At 34.6% G+C, this 16,482-nt stretch overlaps 1 protein-coding gene across 2 annotated transcripts in view; it reads left to right on the plus strand.

Moving 5' to 3' along the window:
- PLA2G4A (phospholipase A2, group IVA (cytosolic, calcium-dependent)) overlaps positions 1–16,482 on the plus strand; it is a 154,382-nt gene that overhangs the window by 24,051 nt on the left and 113,849 nt on the right. For both annotated transcript variants that reach the window (XM_011934192.1, XM_011934193.1), the window contains exons 2-3: positions 1,236–1,337; positions 16,032–16,113. In XM_011934192.1, the coding sequence (XP_011789582.1) occupies positions 1,305–1,337; positions 16,032–16,113 (115 nt within the window). In that variant the 5' untranslated portion in view covers positions 1,236–1,304. The remainder of the gene's footprint in view (positions 1–1,235; positions 1,338–16,031; positions 16,114–16,482) is intronic.

The following is a 16,482-nucleotide window of genomic DNA, read 5'->3' on the forward strand; positions in this document are numbered from 1 at the left end:
CATTTTTTTTCTTGTTGGTATAAATAATGATGATTGATGGACCAGAATGAAGAATGGGGGGATCTTTATTTTTTATAATTATTAAATAGAGAATTATGGGTGATTTTTACCATTCATATAATATTGCTTCATATTTTTTACAACCAAATATAATGAAGAAAGTGAGTTTAAAAACTCAAGGGCATATTAGAAGATCCCATTTTTTTTAAAAAAAACATTTCAAATCCTCTCTTTTCCTATTGCTTTAAGTATTATGAAAAAGCAGTGAAACAGCCTGGAAAGATACACACCATAATGAAAATGGTGATTACACTTTATTCTTCGTTCACTTCGGCAGTTTTTGTTTGTGACAATGAGCAGTAATCATTTTTATAATTTCTTAAAAGTTGATGTTTAAAAAGAGAGAGCGTTAACAATTTAAAACAAATTTGATTTATTTTGAAATAAAAACATTTTAGAATTTACATATTAAAGATAAATAATAAAGATATTTGAAAAGGTATTCCAAATTAAATGTAACTTATAGAATGCTGAAATATAAGTACATGTTGTTTTATGAAATTTCAAAGACTTGGTATAATGGAATAGCTAAGATGTTCATTCATTAAATAGTTTTTTATTTGATTTTAAATAACAAAGAGTAATTGTAGAAGAATAAAGGAAAGTAAAGAGAGTATTTTTTTATTAAAATATTTTTATTTAACTGCTTCCAAATTAAACTGGTGTCTTCAAATGAACAAACATTTCTTTAAAAATGTCATTACTAAAGTTCAAATTCAACATGAATGTACTTTTGTAATTCCTAACAAATAGTTAAGGAAAAAAATCTTTCTTTTTTATTGTGAATTTGTATAATGCTGACCCTACTGAGAAAACAATGACATGTGGCTTAATTATAATATAAACAGTACAAAAATAATTTTAATTTTCCATAATTTCAACATATTTCTCATAAAATACTTGACAAATGAAAAGCAACTCAAGCCCCGTAGTTTCCTAATAATTATTCACAGTATAAATTTGAACAAGTAAATATGGAAAATAAACAGTATCATCAAAATATGTTTTACCTTTTCCCTAAGTTATGTGTGAAACCCATTTGTATACACGGGGAACTCAACCTATCTAGTGTCCTTGGATAGACTTTTTCTTCCTAAGACGCATACTCATAATTGTTTAACTCTTAGAACTGCATCCAAGAGGAAGCTTAACAATAGTCATTGTTTATTTTGTAGGTTTTAAAGACGCTAGAGTGCCAAAGAAGACTTTGAAGTGTGAAAACATTTCCTGTAATTGAAACCAAAATGTCATTTATAGATCCTTACCAGCACATTATAGTAAGTCATTCACTGTTTATGAATTCTTTCTTGGAGGGGGACTGGTATGTTTCTGTGTGTGAGTATTGCGGGCCTTGCTAGTAAAGTAAAACTGTGACAACTTTAGCATTTGTTATTAAACTCATATGAACTTAATGTGGTACAAAAAGGCTACGGAACATAATAAAACTAATTTATCTCTTCATTTTATTACTGTAAGTTTCCAGAAAAGAGGAACTTGAAAGGAAAAAAATACCCAAACATCCATAATAATAATGGAACAATAAAAAATGTTGTTATCACTTAGCGATCATCAGCCTGCATAGTTTACACCCTTCCGTTGACTTGGTGGAAAGAAGAATAAAAGTAAAAGAATCTCTGAGTTTAGGGCTATATTTTGGTTTGCATTTTCAGGGCAGTTAATTCTGTAAACTTTCCCTTAGTTAGATCTGTTTAAATAAATTCTTCTATGGGTGGTTAGTTTTAGTAAAAAGTTAAGTAATTCAAATTTTAGTACGTAATTTTCCAAACTCCAGTGGAAGTATACATGCTGTCTTCTGGTCAATAAACAGAGGAGAGATTTCCTTGCTGAATTCAACATTTGAAACTCCGGTTTATATGAAGTAGATACAGGTTTTATCGATATTTAAGGAGTAATCCATAGCCTCATTTTTACTTGAAATAAAATGCTGTTTTCTTACTCTGCATCCATTTCCAGATATCATCCTCTTTCTTGCCCTCCTTGGACAAAAAGTTTAATGTATTATAATTATTTGTAATGCCTTCTTCCCCTCCATTCATAACTTGAATCATTGATCTGGCCTCAGCCCTTCCACTTCACAAAAAGGTCTAATTTATTGGCCTCTCTGGTGTTAAGTCCAATAAACTCCTCAGTCCCACCACTCCTTCTGTCCAACTCTGCTGCTCATTACTATTTTCTTGAAACTCTTCTCAGCTTTTTCTGGTTTTGTTTCTTCTGTTCCTTGCTGTTGGTTACTTCTCAGTTTTCTTAAGCAAGCTCTTCTTTCTGTCTGACTCTCTTCTTTTTAATAAATTGAAGTATAATATATATAAAGTGCATACGTCTTAATTGTTAAGCTTGATGAATTTTTACAAATGTATTCCACCCATGAAACCATCACTCAGATTATAAGTACCCAGAAAGACTTGCTCATGTACCTTCTAGTCAATAACTTGCCTCAAAGGTAGCCAATATTTTACCTCTATTATCATGGGTAAGTTTTGCTTATTTTTGACCGTAATATACATTTCTGCAGTCAACATTGTGTCTATGAGATTCATTCATGTTGTTGTGAGTAGCACACTTCCACACTTTTACATTGCCATGTGGTTTTTCATGATTTGAATATGTCACAAGCTATTTCTTTAGTCTACTGATAACCATCATATTCTCTTTGAATGGCAATGGTGATTTCCTATAAATCAGGCAACCATATATGTGTGGCTTCGTTTCTTTTCTGTTTTATTAGTCAAATAGTCTGTGTTTGCCCCAATACCAATCTATCCTAATTTCTGTAGTTTGCCCCAATACCAATCTATCCTAATTTCTGTAGCTTTAAAATGTGTCTTTATATATGGCAATGTAAATCCTCCAATTTTTTCTTCTTCAAGAATATCCTGTCTAGTTTTAGTTCTTTGCATTTCCATATAATTTTTGGATTCATTTTGCCAGTTTACACACACATGCACACAAAATTGCTGGGAATGTAATGATTCTATAGAGGAGAGATAATATGATAACAATATTGAGTCTTCCAATCCATTAACAAACCATGAATTTCATCCAAAGCTAAATGTTACTTATTTTTATCTTTAATTATCTCAGTAATGTGTTATAGTTTTCCTTAAGAAATCTTGCATGTATATATATACATATATATATATTTAGTTGTATTTTTTGATATTTGATGTTTTAATATAATTGTAAAGGTATTTGCAAACTGTATTTTCCAATTAGTTGTGCTTTTATTTTTTTGAGATGGAGTCTTACTCTGTTGCCCAAGCTGGAGTGCTGTAGTGTGATCACAGCTCACTGCAACCTCCATCTCTCGGGTTCAAGTAATTCACATGCTTCGGACTCCCCTGTAGCTGAGATTATAGGCATCCACTACCATGCCCGGCTAATATTTTTGTATTTTTAATAGAGACAGAGTTTCGCCATGTTGGCCAGGCTGGTCTTGAACTCCTGGTTGTTTATGTTTAACAGAAAAATATGAAAAAATTATTTATAATAACCATAATATGAGATAATGTAAGCCCACAATGTAAGGGCTCTGATAAGAGACAATGAAGATAACTCTAGAGTATGTAACAGGAAGAATTAATAACAGGAATCCTTCTGGAAAGGATTTCTAGGGGGAGTAACATATCAGCACAGACCTGAAGATTAGCAGAAGTTTGTCAAAGAGAGAGAAAATGACTTTTCTCAATTGGAAAAAATAAGCGTATGTGAAGTAGTCTGATGGCGTGATATAATAGTACATGATTCAAGAAATGAAAGAAGTTTAGTATGGTTGGAACACAAAATATTTCAAAGAATATGATTATATTGAATGACTTTCACTCTTCTACTTGATCTGACCAGGTCTTATTACTGACTGCCATACAGCCCCCACACATGTCTTGTTAGACGATCTGGTGAACCGGCCATTCAGTTTCTTCTGTTAACATAGCAGAGTATGTATTTAGTTTTTACATTTTGTAAAAATTATACTTTAAGTTCTAGGGTACATGTGCACAATATGCAGGCTTGATACGTAGGTATACATGTGCCATGTTGGTTTGCTGCACCCATCAACTCATCATTCACATTAGATATTTCTCCCAATGCTATTCCTCCCCCAAACCCCCACCCCCTGACAGGTTCTGGTGTGTGATATTCACTGCCCTGTGTCCAAGTGATCTCATTGTTCAATTCCCACCTATGAGTGAGAACACACGGTGTTTGGTTTTCTGTTCCTGTGTTAGTTTGCTGAGAATGATGGTTTCCAGCTTCATCCATGTCCCTGCAAAGGACATGAACTCATCCTTTTTTTATGGCTGCATAGTATTCCATGGTGAATATGTACCACATTTTCTTAATCCAGCCTATCATTGATGGACATTTCGGTTGGTTCCAAGTCTTTGCTATTGTGACTAGTGCCGCAATAAACATATGTGTGCATTTGTCTTTATAGTAGCATGATTTATAATCCTTTGGGTTTATACCCAGTAATGGGACTGCTGGGTCAAATGGTAATTCTAGTTCTAGATCCTTGAGGAATCGCCACATTGTCTTCCACAATGGTTGAACTAATTTACACTCCCACCAACATTGTAAAAGCATTCCTATTTCTCCACATCCTCTCCAGAATCTGTTGTTTCCTGACTTTTTAAAGATTGTCATTCTAACTGGCGTGAGGTGGTATCTCACTGTGGTTTTGATTTGTATTTCTCTGATCACCAGTGATGATGAGTATTTTTTCATGTATCTTTTGGCTGCATAGATGTCTTCTTTTGTGAAGTGTCTGTTCATATCCTTTGCCCACTTTTTGATAGGGTCGTTTGTTTTTTTCTTGTAAATTTGTTTGAGTTCTTTGTAGATTCTGGATATTAGCCCTCTGTCAGATGGGTAGACTGCAAAAATTTTCTCCCATTCTGTATGTTGCCTGTTCACTCTGATGCTAGTTTCTTTTGAATAGCAGAGTATATTTAAAAATCAAACTGTATCTGGACATCTAAGGTTCAGCACTGGGACCTTTTCTTGAAAATTTTGTTAACTATAGCAACATATTTAGGCTATGGTAATTACCTATGTGGTAATATTATATTATACTATATTACAAAATGTGAATAAACCACATATTGCTATCACATTTTTCATTACTTTCACCAATATCAGGCTTAGACATCAACTAGCATTCTAATTTATAGCCCATTTAAATGAAGAGATCTGTGAGCTTTACAGTTTTCTTCATTCTTATTCTTACTAAGTGTATATGAGAAAAAACCAACTGTGGATGTGTGCGTATGTGTGTGTGCGTAAATTGTTTTTTTAAAAATTTCCTGCTATGGTCTTCACAGAAAGATATTTTTCAAAATATGTAAGTGAGCAAGCACACTCAACACTGAATGATATTACTAAAAAGGAAAGTTGGAGTGAATCAAACCGGCTTACTATTAATAGTAATGAGCTCTTGGTGCCAAACAGGCTAACACAGTTTTGGCTGCCTCAAGGCCAGAAGACTGGGCTCATTTTCACCATTCCTGTGATGCAGGGACATGTTGGAGAATCCTGTGGGCTGATGCAGCAATTTGAGGCCAGCAAGCTCTCTTGCTTCCAATGGTGCTTGGATTTTAAGAAGCTGGTAGGAAAACAGAGTGACAAATAGATGACAGAGTTTAGTTTCCATACGTTTAGAATCATTATAATGTGACTTCTAACCTCAAGGATTTTTGTACCTTCAGAATTTATTGAAGTTTTTTTTTTTTTTTTTTTTTGACCAGGAGCCATCAATTTCACAAGTAGAGGTCAAGTATAAAATATTTATAACATTTTCCATCTTTTTATTCTGAAAATATGAGTCATATCCCTGAAGAGAAAAAATTCACACCTCTTTCTACCACCTATTAACAATGGAGGGGCACTGCCCCACATCCCACAGAAACTAAGGTTGTTTTCACATTAGGGACAGTAAACCACGTGGGTATGGCAGCATGATTGCATAGTAAAATACAAGGGCTTTCAAAAAATATAATTGTAGGATGACTGGAAATTTTACCAAAAATGTAGAAAGCTATTATTCAGATTATTACAGTAACACAGGAAAGAAAACCACCACTGAATAAGTAATCAAAGAACTAGTGTTCTGGTAGGAGTTCTAGTCTTACCAGTTACATGATCATGAACACGTAGACTCTGACTTTTACCTGCCTCATCTGGAAAACAGGGTATGAATAGGACCTGCTGTGTCTGCTTCACAGAGCTTTCATAAATAGTAAATTGTTATGTGCACAAAATTATTCCTTTGAAATAATTAAATATTTTCAGAAAAGTTAGATGGTGAGATGCTGCTACTAGAAAATCAGAAATACAAAAGTGGTAAAACTATTATTACAAAAGCACAGGACTGTAAATGAGTTAATAATGAGTTTTTTGGCAAATAGTAGAATTTCTGTGAGCACTCAAAATCTAAAAAATGAAGAAGAAAGCTAGTGTATTAGGGTTCTCTAGAGAATCAGGACTAATAGGAGGTATTAATTTATTAAGTATGTGGTATTAATTAATTTATTATGACACACAGGAGATATTGATTAATTTATTGATTTATTATGAGAAATTAATTAATTGATAATTAATTGACTAATGATTGGCTCACACAATTATGGAGGCTGAGCAGTCCTACGATCTGCCATCTCAAGCTGGAAACACTGTAAAGTTGGGGTGTATTTTGGCCTTAGTCTGAAGGCCTGAGAACCTGGGGAGCTGATAATGTGAATCCCAATCTGAGAGCAGGACAAAATGCAAGGCGTTGTCTCAGCTCAAACAGTGAGACAAGAATAAATGGGGGTGAATTCTTCCTTCCTCTGCCACTGTTCTGTTTGAGCTGTCAACAGATTGGGTAATGCCCGACTGCATCCGCGAGGGCATTCTACTTTACTGAGCCCACTGGTTCAAACGGTAATGTGATTTACATATACCCTCACAGGCACACTTAAAAACAATGTTTAATCTGGACAACACATGGCCTACTGAAATTGATATGTAAAATTAATCATCACAGCTAATGATAAACTCCTAACTTTTCCTTGATATCATTCATGCCCTGCCACAAGCCTCCCTTAGGAGGCGAAAGTGTGCTAATTCAAAGTGATGTCCATGTTTCTGCTTCTTTACCGCACAACATAGATCAGAAATTCCTAGAAGATCACCAGGTTTATCTTTCAGCTCTCAAATTTCTTTTTAGTTTGTTTTAAAATTTTCTCAGCCTTTTTTTATACTCCCACTCCCATATAGTCATATTTCAATTTGACTTTCTTTTCCTTGAACCCTGTAAGTATAGTATGGCTGATTAATGGATGGGTTTGTTTCTGTGCCTGTTGATTAATTATGCTGGTGTGCAGTCTTGGTGTCATGACTCGTTATATTCCTAGTTATCTTTGATTCTGTGTTGAACACTATGGTGAAAAATAGAAGTAATCTTTTAGAGGTAACTTATTTGCTTCCATCAGGCCCCTGGGGATACTAGCGGTTTGGGACAAATGTAATCCCAGTTCCAGATTGGTTTTCTGGGCAGCTTGTACTACACTAAAATGGGTTACCAGTACATAGAAAGCATGTTCACTTTTAGTCCTGTGTCACAATCTATGGAGATTTTGCTTTGAAAGAGGAGTGTGGTTTTCCGGGGTTCTTATTCTTAGAATGCTGATGAATCTCTCAAGGCTGCGCAGTCTCTCAGTCCTCTCCTCTTCTGGATCAGCAAATGCCCCTATGGCAAAACTGAGCTCACCTCTCTGGGATTTTTTGTGCTCTTTTTCACCTTTGCTCTCTGTTCTGGTAGTTAATGCTGCCTCCCAAGTAGCTGGGATGAGAGGCGTGGGCTACCATGCCCAGCTAATTTTTTGTATTTTTAATAACAATGGGGTTTCACCATGTTGGCTAGGCTGGTCTGAAACTCCTGACCTTAAGTAATCCACCCTCTTTAGTTTCCCAAAGTGCTGGGATTACAGGCCTGAGCCACCATGCCTGGCCTGAACCTTTTATTTGTTGCTTAATGAAAAGAACAAGTAAAGCAGGGAGAAGGTTTTTAAGAAGTTCCTCAAAATAGGGATAAAATATCTAAAATAGCGTTTGTTAGCTTATCCATATTTTCAAGTGTATTAGATCTATTAGCCTTAAGGTTCACATTTGAAAACCATCAGTTCTAAGGCATCTTAGATCTAAATGAACATGACTTATCATCTAGGGCAGTAATTCTAAACCAAATAAATATGACTTCCCCAAAGCGCCAAGGATGTGTGAGAAAAACTTTTCAAATGCACATGCTACTTCATATGTTCTAATGAGCTTCTCTAGAAAGGTGAAGGTGCACCTGTTCTTCACAGTCCACTCAGTCACTGTTACTCAAGGAGAGTGTAGATTTCCTCATAAGTGTGGAGGTAGGAAAAGGCTGATGTTCACACTTTTTTTTTGTGATGCTACAAATAGCTACTGCTAAATAGCTACAGCTATTTAGTTACCACTGGACTAGAATCTATATTATACTGACAATTTAGGTGCTAGATACTTGGGCAGTTGTTTCATTTCCGTGTTTTAAGGATATTATAGTCACTATAAATTCATGATGAATATATCATTAAATAAATATTTTACCATTTTCTTTTTTAAAGAAAGGGTCTGCTGTATTGCCTAGGCTGGCCTCAAACTTCTGGGCTCAAGCGATCCTTCTGTCTGAGCCTCTCAGGTAGCTGTAACTATAGGTGTGCACCACAGAACCCAGCTCAAGTAGAATTTTAGAACGAAGTTGTTAAAATTAATATTTTCTTGTATTGGTTTTCACTGCTAGGGCAGTCCCTGCAATCTTGTTCCTTTTTTGTTTGACACTTGACTTTTAAAAATTGTTTTTAATTGACACATAGTAATTGTACATATATACGGGGTACAGTATGATGTTCCATTATATTATACATTGTGTAATAATCAAATCAAGATTTTTAGCATATTCATCATCTCATACATTTATCATGTCTTTGTGGTGAGCACATTAAAAATCTTCTCTTCTATTTTGAAATACGCAGCACATTCCTGTTACCCTAGTCATCCTGCTGTGCTATAGAACACCAGTACTTATTTCTCCTACCTAACTTTGTACCCATTTACCATTCTCTCCCCATTTTCTCCTCCCTCTTATCTTCCCTAGCCTCTGGTAACCACTATCTTACTCTCTACTTCTATGGCATCAACTTCTTTAGATTCCACGTACGGGTAGATCTTGAGCTATTTGTCTTTCTGTGCAAATACCTGAATTTTTATTTTTTATTTTTTTGAGACAGAGTCTCACTCTGTTGCCCTAACTGGAGGGCAGTGGTGCGATCTCAGCTCACTGTAACTTCCACTTCCCGAGTTCAAGCCATTCTCCTGTCTCAGCCTCCCAAGAAGCTGGGATTACAGGTGCCTGCCACCATGCCCAGCTAATTTTTTTATATTTTTAGTAGAGATGGGGTTTCACCATTGGCCAGGCTGTCTCAAACTCCTGACCTCAGGTGATCCACCTTCCTTGGCCTCCCTCCAAGTGGTGGTTTACAGGTGTGAACCACCACTCCCGGCCTCAAATGCGTAACTATTTAACATAATGTCCTCCAGGTTCATCCCTGTTGGAACAAAGGACAGGATTTCCTTCTTTCTTATGGTTGAATAGTATTCCATTGTGTATGTGGACCACTTTTATTTATCCATTCATCCATTGATGGGCACTTAGGTTGATGCCATATCTTGGTTATTGTGAATGTTGTGAATGTTGCAATAAACGTGGGAGTGCAGATTTGTCTTCAACATACTGCTTTCATTTCCTTTGGATATATGCCCAATAGTAGGATTGCTGGACCATATGGTAGTACCATTTTTAATTTTTTTGAAGAACCTCCATACTGTTTTACACAATGGCTATGCAAATTTACTTTTCCACCAACAGTGTATAAATGTTTTCTTTCTCTACATCTATGCAAGAATTTGTTATTTTAGTGGTTTTTATAATAGCGTTTCTAGTTGGGATGAGGTAATATCTCATTGTGGTTTTGATTTGCATTTCCCTGAGGATAAGTCATGTTGAACTTTTTTTTCATAAACTTTTTGGCCATTTGAGTGTCTTCTTTTGAGAAATGTCTATTTAGGTCTTTTACTTGTTTTCAAAATCAGATTATTATTATTATTATTATTATTATTTTATTGAGTTGAGTTTCTTATATATTCCGGATACTAGTCCCTATACTCGTGATTAAAAGAAGACTTAAAATCTTCCTACTGCAATAAGAATGCACTCTATATTTGGTTTTATTTTAAAAAATATACACAACTATAGGCCAGGTGTGGTGGCTCACACCTGTAATCCCAGCACTTTGGAAGGCTGAGGTGGGCAGATTGCTCGAACCTAGGAGTTTGACACTAGCCTGGGCAACATGGCAAAATCCCACCTCTACAAAAACAAAAACAAGAAACAAAAATTAGCCGGGTGTGGTGGTGCGTGACTGTAGTCCCAGCTACTTGGGAGGCTGAGGTGGGAAGATCATCTGATCCACTGGTCTCTAGGCTGGGTGATAGAATGAGACTGTCTAAATAAAATAAATAAAATAAAATAAAATATATACATATATAATATAATATATTGTCAAATTGAATGTATATACTTGTGCAGGTGATAAATTTTTTGTTCAAGGGGAGAAGACTCTCAAGTCACATTTCTGATTTTGATTTTCTTTTAGTGAGGTCTTCTAGAGCTAACAAACTATGTTCCAAATTCTATGTTTTGAGCATTAAGATAATTTCTGCATATGGCCAACTCATGACTGATAATTTTTGAAACAAGGTTAGGTATTATTGTTAGACTAAAAATAGATAATGCTGATCATTCTTTAAAAAATGTAGGTGAATAATAGCAAAATGCCTGTGCTTCATAGTTTTATTAGAATGAAACTCCACACCTGAAAGTGAAACTGAAAATAAACATCTTACCAAAAAAGCCTCATGATTTGTTAATGACGTCAATGCAGCTATTAAAAAAAATATTCTGAGAAGGTGCCTATTGCCAATTGTGGTGATCATAATCTCTGCATTCAGTAATAACATATCATAGTCTTTGTCATACTAACAGTTTTTAGTTTTAAAAATTAGGCAAAGTTAGGTTGAATAGAGAAAAACAATATTTGCATGCAGAATCTACTTTATTTTCCATCAGCTTTATTTTATGATTGTTTCTTCGGTTCTTGTCTTATAACAGTAGAGTTTTAAACAGATTAGGAAGATCATCAAATTGATTTAGTATAAATTGGTTTTTTTTTTAATGCCAAACATAGTTACATATATCAATATACTTATCCAGAGTTATCCAGAATGAATTTAATACAGTAGCTGTTTACCTAATGAATAGGAAATTGTAATTTTGAAAAGAAAAAGCACCTTGTTTTTTACTATGGAAATGAATATGAATGCAGAAAGACACTCAAAGTAATCCAAGACCTGAAGGCAAAGCCTAATCTTTGTGACTAAGTTGGAGGATTGAGCTTAGATTTGACATCTCAATTGAAATATGACATCTCTCTCTGCCAACTACCAGCCACCATTGTCCTGAGTCATTAGTTTCCTTTGGAAAACACTGGTTGTGAATTCAGTAATATAATTTCCTCTGGCACTATCCCTGAGATACAACCAAACATCTCCTATCCAAGTTGAAACCTAGCGCAGTCTGGACTAGTTTGAAATTGCTTGTGATAGTGGCCCCAGGAAACATGGTAAGCGATTCTCAAAAGACTATTTGGATAATCATTGATTGAAACTGAACGTCTTTCTCCAAGAAAATGTGCTTACTTTATTATAGATACTCTCTTATTAATCTTTAAATCTCTTAGAAAGAGATGGGCACAGACACAGAATGGCAAGGCTGAATTCTAGTGAAAGGTCATCATTTACTATCTATGAGTAACTGGGAAATTACTGAGTCTCTCAGAGTCTCATTTTACTCATTTATAAATATAAATAATAACACCTATTCTTTAGGGTTGTTGGGAATATTAAATGACAGTTGGTGTCTACTAGGATGTATGACACATGGTTCACATTCAATGAGTCTTTATAATAAAAACAATCTTTTTGTCCATGTTATTAATAAGCATTTAGTATATGAATATATTTGCAGCAACTTCAAAAATCAAATATTAAATAATGGATAAAAATATTGCTCATAGTTTTTATGATACAAGGAAGGTTTCTAGGTATTTGAAAATCCATGTAATATTGGAAATTCTTAGATATGGGAAAAAAGCATAGATGATTTTGGAAGGGGGGCATCATTATGTATTATAATTATTATTGAGAGGGTTTCTTTTGCAGAGAAAGCTAATTTTAGACGGATTTTCAAGAGCATTTTCTCATTGTATTTCAGGCCCAGTTATCACTTGTGTAGATTCATTTTCTGCATGTGGATGTCCAGTTGTTCAAGCATCATTTGTTGAAAAGACTATCTGTGCTTCGTTATATTGTCTTTTCTCCTTTGTCAAAGATCAGTTGACTTTATCTATGTGTTTCTCTTTTGTTCCACTGATCTGGTTTGTTTGTTTGTGTATTTTTTTTTTTTATTTATTGCCTGTACCACTCTCTCTTGATTACTGAAGCTTTATAGTAAGTCTTGAAGTTGCATAGCGTCAGTACTCTAACTTTTCTCTTCTCCTTCAATTTTGTGTTTACTATTCCGCTTTTGCCTCTTCATATGAATTTTAGAATCAGTTTCTCATTTTCACAGAATATTTTGTGATTTTTGTCGGGACTTTGTTGAATCTATAGATCACAATGGAAAGAAATGACATCTTTACATTATTGAGTCTTCCCATCCATGAATATGTAATATCTTTCCATTTATTTAGTTCTTCCTTGATTTATTTCATATGAATTTTGTATTCTTCCTCATATAGATCCTCTACATACATTGTTAGATTTATAACTATTTCATTTTGGGAAGTGCTAATATAACAAGTATTGTGTTTTTAATATCAAAGTCTACTTGTTCATTTGTGGTATGTAGAAAAGCAACTGACTTTTGTATATTAATCTTATCTCCTGCAACCTTGTTATAGTCATATAATTAGTTCCAGGAGTATTTTTTTCAAATTGATTATATTGGGTTTTCTACATAAACATGCATGTTATCTGTAAACAAAGTTTTATTTCTTCATTCTCAATCTATATACCTTTTATTTCCTTTTCTTTTCTTATTGCATTAAATAAGACTTCCAGTACAACATTGAAAAGAGGTGATGACAGGGTTCCTCCTTGCCTTGCTCCTGATCTTTTTGTGGAAGCTTCCATTTTGTCATCATTAAATATGACATTAATTATAGTTTTTTGTAGATGTCCTTTATCAAGTTGGTGAAACTTCCTTCTATTTCTAGCTCTCTGAATTTTTTTTTTTTTATTATGAATGGGTGTTAAATTTTGTTGGATGCTTTTTATTCATCTGTTGATATGATCATGTGATTTTTCCTGTTTAGCCTGATGATATGATGGATTAAATTAATAGGCTTTTGAATGCTGAATCAGCCTTGCGTATCTGACATAAACCCCACTTGGTTATGGTGTGTATTTTTTTTTTTTTTTTTTCTTGAGACGGAGTCCCGCTCTGTCACCCAGGCTGGAGTGCAATGGCACGATCTCCCCCAATGCAACCTCCACTGCCAGGGTTCAAGCGATTCTCTTGCTTCAGCCTCCCAGGTAGCTGGGATTGCAGTCACACACCACCATGCCCAGCTAATTTTTTGGTATTTTTAGTAGAGATGGAGTTTCACTATGTTAGCCAGGCTAGTCTCAAACTCCTGACCTCAGTTGATACGCCCGCCTCGGCCTCCCAAAGTACAGACATGAGCCACTGTGCCCGGCCCGGTGTATAATCCTTTTTATATGTTGTTGGACTTGATTTGCTAATATTTTGTTGAGAACTTTAGCATGTATGTTCATGAGAAATATTGGCCTGTAGTTTTCTATTCTTGTAATGTCTTTGTCTGGTTTTGGAATTTGGATAATGGTGTCCTCCAAAAAAGATTTAAGAAGTATTCCCTCTGCTTTTATCCTCTGGAAGAGATTGCAGAGAATTGATATAATAATTGATATAGTTTCCTCTTAAATGTTTGGTAGAATTTAACAGTGAAGCCATGTGAGCATGGTGCTTTCTATTTTGTAAGATTATTAATTATTGATTCAATTTCTTTAATAGACATGTGCCTATTTAGATTGTCTATTTCTTCTTATGAAAATTTTGATAGATTCTGTCTTTTAAGAAATCGATTCATTTCATCTAGGTTATCAAATTTGTGAGCGTAGAGTTGTTTGTAGTATTTCTTCTGTTATCATTTTAATATCTGTGTGATCTGTAATACTGTCCCTTATCATTTCTGGTATTAGTAATTTTGTCCTCTCTCTCTCTCCCTCTTTTTCTTGGCATGGCTAATGGCTCATTGACCTTATTGATTTTTTCAAAGAACCAAATTTTGGTTTCATTGATTTTCTCTATTTATTTCCTGTTTCCAATTTTATTGATTTCTGTTCTAATATTTACTATTTTTCTTTTGCTTACTTTGGATTTAATTTGCTCTTCTTTTTCTAGTACCCTAAGGTGGTAGCTTGGATGATTGGTTTTAGTTCTTTCTTCTTTTTTAATATTTGCATTCAGTGCTATAAATTTCCCATTCAGTACTGCTTTCAATGCATCATTCAAATTTTGACAAGTTGTACTGTCAATTTCATTTAGCTTCAAATATTTTTCTGATTGTTCATTTCATTTATGTATAATAAAACTTTGGCTACTCAGAACTCTCGGATGTTGAAGGTATTTCTTTTTTAAAATAAAGTTGAATAAGCATTATTTTGAAATATTTTTATGCTACTCTGCCTTTTTAAACAAGGTATGTTCATTATTCATATCTTCACCTCTTTGATGCTGTATTATAAATTGGAATATTAATTACACTATTGATGGAGTGATTTCTACAGAAGCTATTGAGTGCTGTTTAATTTTTGTCCCTATATTCTACTACTGCTGGTCCTTATCAATCTGTCTACACTTATGACATTTTTTTTTTTTGCCTCCTTGCATTTAGACTGTTGCTACTCACTTTTCAGTATTGTCAGTATCTGAGCCTCTTTTTAATCAATTATGAACTTTGCAACCAGTTAAGCAAGCCTACTAAAATTAAGGGAAGTGACCTCTCCTAAGATTACAACAAGAAATGCTTGAGTTTTAGATAAAGACTTTGTAACCTTTTCAGTTGTTCCAAGAACTATATAAATTCCTGCTTCTTCATTCTGCTTTAGTGAGTAGAATTGTTTGATAATTGTTTCCCATTGAGGTGACGTGTCTAATGAAGTCCTCTACCTGTTAATGTTTATTATGTTTATGCAAGGTGTTAGACTAATAGCAAATTTTAATATTCTTGCATATGATTTCTAACAAATGCATTACAATTCGTGCAATTTGTTTGCTGGTTATTGCCTTGGGTCCATAGGGTTTTGAAAGCTGTCCTGGAAATGTCATGCAGAAAAGACTTTTGATTGATTGCTTCAGTGAACAGCAACAACAACAACAAACGAATCTAGAACGTCTTGCTCTGAGTCCACCTTTATAAGCCAGGGCTTCCTAGTCAACAAGTACAAAGCCTGATTGTGCTCCTAGAATACCTGCAGTCCTGATTTACATTTTTTACCAAGTGCTTGGTAAACCGGACTACAAAGAAGTGCTCATGGTCAAGCTGTAGTGACATTTTAAGGCACAATCTAAACTTCCCAATGATACTGTGATGAGAGAGAAGAGAGTGAAAAAAGAAACAGTGTTAGATCAAATAATGTTTCTGGTATGCATGCTACTTGTTTTTAAGTAGACTGTTTTAAATTAATCTCAAGGAAAAAATGAGGTTCTATGTTGGAAGCTTATTTCAAATTTACTGTCATTTTATTTCCAGGTGGAGCACCAGTATTCCCACAAGTTTACAGTAGTGGTGTTACGTGCCACCAAAGTGACAAAGGGGGCCTTTGGTGACATGCGTAAGTACCCTTATTTTCTTTGCTGTTAAACATGTGTAATTATGGTTCACCCTTCAATTGCTTGGGTTCCTTGACAAATCGGAGATTCTGCCTTCTTCAAATGTGGTTATGTTTGTCGAGATCTTTGAATGATAACATTCCAAACAGTTTTCTGATGCTATCTGTCAGAATAGCATTTTACTGGGGCCTTAAATTAGCCAAAGTCACAAAGGGGGCCTTTGGTGACATGCATAAGTGCCCTTGTTTTCTTTGCTGTTAAACATGTGTAATTATAGTTCACCCTCTAATTGCTTGAGTTCCTTGACAAATCAGAGGTTCTGCCTTCTTTAAGTATGGTTATGTTTGTCTAGATCTTTGTGATAACATTTC

The sequence above is a fragment of the Colobus angolensis genome, unplaced genomic scaffold (assembly GCF_000951035.1).
Source record: "Colobus angolensis palliatus isolate OR3802 unplaced genomic scaffold, Cang.pa_1.0 Scaffold132, whole genome shotgun sequence".
Lineage (NCBI taxonomy): Eukaryota > Metazoa > Chordata > Mammalia > Primates > Cercopithecidae > Colobus > Colobus angolensis.